Raw genomic sequence first — 5840 nt, forward strand, 5'->3', positions numbered from 1 at the left:
GAACAACCATTTTCTTATAAACGGATGACATTTTAATGTGGAATAAGGGTTCCTAGAAGACCCGATAGCAATGAACCCAGAAGCAAAGGTAAAAATCCTCCTTTCTGAACTAGAATGTTTCTCCGTTTTTCGATATTCACTTTAGGTTTTACAAGATTACGTAAAACTGTCTTGTAAGGTGCCAGACGGCGTTTTGCAGACGGTTTAAGTTTTACGTTACCTTTTAAAACATTGAGACAGCATTCACTGATGAAACGAATTGTCTTTTTAGGTGCGGTCTTCAATAACGATTTACGAACTTTCGATGGAGAATTTTTCAGCACGTGTAAAAAGGGTGAATGTTTCTTGAAGGAAATATTATGTGAACTGGTACGTCTCTTCCTCGTTTTCTTCATCTCGATGTTTCAAGCATTCCTGAGGAAGATATGCTGTCGAGTAATTCTCGTTAAAAATATCTGTCTGATAACGTAGAGGATCCGGTGTGGACTGGGAGAGATCAATATACAAATAACTGAAAGGTTCTTTTGTTGCATCTATATATACTTTTTCGAGTTCCTTCATACGATGTGGGTGGAGTTGCCGTGCAAAAACAGTAAATTGGTTCATATCACGTGGATTTTTAAATATAACAAAATGTTTCACGTTCAGAGAAATATCCCTGCAATTTTTACCCTGATGAAAAAGATTTTGCGTTATGAAGACCACCGAGATATTTTTGTGGTGACTACCCTTTGTGAAAAGATCAGCAACTTTTTCTCCTTGAGCAACCATCATAAGATCATCCAGAATTATAAGAGTCGGAGTTTTACCATTCCACGATTCCCAATTAACAATACCCTTATGAAAATCTACGTCATACATTTTTTTCGGAATACTATTTTCCTGATCGTAACACCATACTATTTTTTTAATAGGCCCTTCAACAAGATGGACAATAGAAACGACAAGGTTTGTTACGAAGGTGGTTTTACCACTTCCTGATGCTCCACAGACCATCATTGTAAAAGGATGAACGAGTTTCGGAAACATTATGTTACACAAATTACTTTACGGGTTTTGTGCTCTGAGAGTTCTGTGGGAAAATGGTAGGTATTCATTCTGTTAACATAATATATATTTTATTCAGAATCAAATAAGCACATTTATAATATATGTTCAAGACTTTACTTTATACACCATGAACACAGGCATTTTATACAGAATCAGATTTACAATAATTGTATGTACAAGAAATATATTTACTTCATACAGAATCCAAAAGGATACGAGAGGTATTTATCATCAAAACATCGTTTCACCAAGACAGGTTGATACAGACGTGTTTCCAATGAACTGATGACCTGTAATTCTTTTGTTCGTCTAATGCGGAAAATATTCTCCACAACAACTTCATCTTTTCCATCTTTAACCATATCACACATTGTTTGAAAATTCACCAATGTCAAACTTGACACGTTCAGCGTGATACCTTTTACTTTGCAAATATATTCAGGTTCAGAAAAAGGTTTACATATTTTCAAACTGTAACATTTTGGTCCTGTTGAGACAAATTCTTCACACACCGCACCCGAACCAAACTCCGTTAGTTCATCAGTCAGTTCACCAAGCGCATCACCTAATTGGGGGTGGTATTCCATCGAAGGGTTATCAATGTAGATTACAGAATCTGTGTCACAGTAGCACACTCTATCGCCTAACTTTTCCAGAAGTTCGTATAATTTAAGACGTGCATGGCAGGTTGTGAATGCACCGATGGGAACACTCACCTTGTCATTTTGTGGAGAAGCCTCGGTGACATATTTCCAGTTTACCAGTACCGTGTCCTGGTTGATAAATATAACTCCACCAATACTAATGTTCGGATCGGTTATCTTATCAAGGAAATCCTTAGATTCAGTGATGATTGTAGTTTGTGAGAGGTTTTCCCGTTGGCTGAACTTTCCCCACAAAGAATTCAGGCACAGTTTTGCGAGAGTGCGTTTACCGGGGTTCACCTCAATGTTATTTTCATCCAGCAAAATCCCCTCCCTCTCAAAATATTGCTGAATATAGGTTTTTTTATTCTTTTGCGTCTTACACCACATCGGCCATCCACTTGCTTCCTGTTTTATTTTCAGGAAGGTGTTCACATACCCCGTAAACAGTCCCCCCGTTTTTGTGGCAGGGTCATACACAGCTGTTTCATATTTCCATACTTCAGATACCGATAGTATGGTATAACCAAGAGAACATGCTTTACGCATTTCCGCTATCACCCACGTTCCTGAAAGTGCACGTTGTTCTACAGAATGTTGACAGGTACCTTCACATTTTAATTGTAATCCACATTCCTTGCACAAAACAAACATGAGTTTCTTGTTCATTTTTGTGGGTAATACAGGGTGAAGAAGTGTTTGAGGTGGGAGGACTTTACATTTTATAAAACCTTCCATGGCTAATATATCCGGTACAGAAGGCATGGAATCTTCAAGGAATATGGTAGGGTGTCCTATTGGGTATACACAGTATTTGTTAACATAGGGGTAGAGACTGGTGAAATCATAGTATTTCAGCTGTTCACCCTCCTTGATTTTATAATAAGTTCTCACAGTCTCCACTCTACCACCATATAATGCATCACGAGGGTTTAGAGGTGTACACTGCACAACTGGATGTGATGACAAGTATTTATCAAGTTGTGGGTCAGCGTCCAATATTTTCTTAAAGTCACACTCCCACATAGTTACCACATTATATCCTTCAGACTGAAGAGCACTGATTTTACGACATGTTGTTTCATATCGAAATGCTGCCGTGTTCACACGGTCGACATAATTGTTGTTTTGGGTTTTCTCCTGCTGGTTGCTACCATCCTCTTCTCCCGCTTCTCTGTCAAACTCCGGATATACACACCGGTTTGTGGATATACATCGTGGACAGCCATGAAACCAGCACCCGAAAAACTCGTAACAGGTCTGTGTCTCTTCACGGAAACCGTCTACTTTGAAGCGTGCACCCAACACATATTTCTCACGGGTTCTCCCACCGTGGATGATTGCGAAATTGTTTTGCTCCTCGACATATGTTAACCATTTCAATGCAGCCTTCGACATTATGTCGGCATGGTGGTAACCTCCTTGGGGAATTATACCAATGCTCTCACTAGGCATGAACTGCTGTCTGTAGATTAATGAACATACGGATGCTATTGTAATACACTTTTGGAAGATGTCTATTTTGCTAATATCCATAAAATTCTGTCTTAATTTTAAACAACCCTGCCTCAATAGTGTCACGTCCTTAATGCAATATTCCAACAGCTGTTCTTTGTTGTTGAAAGGAACATTGTTCTTGCGTTCGTTTTCGTACCATAGCATAAATTTAGTTTGATCTTCCACAGATTTCATGTGATCATATCCGTATGCTGATGGCGGTGGCATTTCTCCTACGTAATTTCGATGTTCGTAGGTATTCCACAAATGTGGATAATATCCTTTCTGCATCGGTAAGCCGAAGAGTTTGGAAAATCCAGCAAGGTTTGATTGAACGTAGTTTAAACTATCGATGAAATGTAGATTCTGATACTTCATGCTCATGATTTTCGTTCCATTCAAAACAATTCTAGCTGCCATTCCTCTTTCCAACATTCTGCGTAACAGAAATGTTGAGTCATATCCACGTGCATTGTGTGCACAAATAGTGACGTTATTGAATTTGTGTTGCAGTTCCAGGTACGATAAAAATGTATCGACTGGGTCATCCCAAAATACATATTGACGTATTCCGCAAACTCGACAAGGTATTGATAAATCTTCTTGTAAATAACATGCATGACAGGCTGTTTGGATAACAATCAGATTTGGAACATGAAGAAAAGAATTGTTTTTTTCTGTATAAGGGACATCAGTGTAACATTCAAAATCGTAAAATATCAACAAAAATTTGGACCTTTGTTGGGGGTTCGGAATTGGTATGTAACATTGATGGTTGATCGGTTTTACCTTTTTGCACGTTTTACAGTATTTTGCATTGCAGTCATGTTTCTTTTCATGTCTGTTACTTGTGAATACGATTCTGTAACATTTTGGACACTGCTGAATTTCACTACACACTGTACCATTTCGAAACGATGTAGACATATGCCTAGTGAAACATCCACGATCTTTGAATATTCTATGGCACACCTTACACGTGATGGAGGTGTTAGATTGCGGTACACATGGTGGTGTGGCACGGCACATAGAGCATATCTGTTTACAAGCGTGACTGTGTGGTTTACCAAATATCAACTCATTACACCCGCGACATTCCTGCGTTGCTGCAAATGCCCCAACACGATTAACAATAACATCAAAATGTTGCTGAACGTCATCATACAAGAGGTAGATGCATTTAGACACATTTTGTACTTGCCCCTCAAAGAGTATGTCTTTAGGATCTCGAAGACTGTTGTACACAATTATCTTATAATCGCTAAGGTATTGTTGGAATTTTCTGAGTTCAGGTATCCCACTTCCGATACATGCATCGGCTGTCAGATTCACACCAGCTTTAATCATCAGGTCAAACACAGGTTTTTGCAGTTTGAAACCGGCTCTGTAGGAATTATAGGCAGGATCTCGATCTGCATGTGCCTTCCCTATAATCAGAGCTTCAACCAAACACAAAGGCTTATCTCTATTTCGCACACGTACAACACTTCTTTTCACTGTTGAAGCCATGTGATTCGAAAGACAATACACACGTTTACCACCACCACCACCAACCGGTATGTTAACGTGGTCAGCTTTTAACATTAAACGGTCTGTAAAGTGAAAGGTCTTAGCACTCTGAAGTATTTTAGACAGAATATCCCAAACCATATCAGGTTTCAACTGATCACATCTATGCCATCCCACATAAATATCTTTCACTGTCACATCGGATACATTAGAAAGTGTGAGACCGATCTGATCACTATCCTTGGCACCTTTTTTCACATAAAGCAGTAAATTTTCCACACCCTCACGTATCCAGGTCTGGGGGTCTACATTTTCGGGCTGCTTGGAAAAACTAAATTCTACACGTTGTCCTTTAGCACGGAATTTTGGATAACTACGTTCTTGTATATTGTGGAATATAATGTTACCAATAGCTTGGTCCACCCAAGGCACATGCTTCCTTTTCCTACTCTTCTTACCTCCAGAAGACTCAGATGTAGGGTCAGGCACATTCTCGATCGAAGGCGTTGGATCAGGCCTCCATGAAGGTCCTGGTACAGGTTCCGGTGCATTTGGGGGTACACCACCTCCTTCTCCAAAAAGTCCGGGATCGGGTCTCCAAGACGGTCCTGGTCGAGGCTCCATCCCCGGTGTGGGAGCACCATCCCCTGCCATTTCTGGTGGTGAAAGAGGGTCGGATGCGCCTTGATGCGATTCGGAAGATGCAGTCCCCTTCGAAGACGTCCATTCTTCCCCGGAGAGCTCTGGTACGGTCGTTGTCACAGTTTGCAGCATCCGATCATACTCCTCCACTAAGGTGATCGTCTCTCCCAAGATGATCTTTTGCGCAATATGTAACAAAACTTCCTGGAGCTGTTTGGGTGTTTTGAAATACCCATCACGAAATAGCGCAAGCAACTCGTCACCGGATAACTGCCAGTACATGGTTCCACCACGATCGTATCACTGAGACTGTTTAGTGGAGGGGACAATGTGGTTTTATATGTAGACACGATAGCACATTCGTTTCCGGTTGGTTTTGCACTTCCTCGAGATAATTCGCAATCTTCTAACTAGGCACGATAACACAATCACACATTCTTCCGGTCGATTTGTGAACTACCTCGAAATAATTGAGTCTATCTATTTATTGTGCTTGAG

The 5840-nt window shown here is 40.2% G+C and overlaps 1 protein-coding gene across 1 annotated transcript; it reads right to left on the reverse strand.

Moving 5' to 3' along the window:
* Positions 1 to 1238: 1238 nt before the first annotated feature.
* LOC146002311 (uncharacterized) lies at positions 1239 to 5624 on the reverse strand. The gene has a single exon (XM_083140023.1). It carries the CDS (start codon positions 5622 to 5624, stop codon positions 1239 to 1241), a length of 4386 nt encoding a protein of 1461 aa, XP_082996149.1.
* Between the last annotated feature and the right edge of the window lie 216 nt (positions 5625 to 5840).

The sequence above is a fragment of the Lepisma saccharinum genome, chromosome 18 (genome assembly GCF_977018435.1).
Source record: "Lepisma saccharinum chromosome 18, izLepSacc3.1, whole genome shotgun sequence".
Taxonomy (NCBI): domain Eukaryota; kingdom Metazoa; phylum Arthropoda; class Insecta; order Zygentoma; family Lepismatidae; genus Lepisma; species Lepisma saccharinum.

What these genes read in the sequence shown, in the direction of transcription:
- LOC146002311 (XM_083140023.1), bottom strand. Translation starts at nt 5,624, where the DNA reads ATGTACTGGCAGTTATCCGGTGACGAGTTGCTTGCGCTATTTCGTGAT.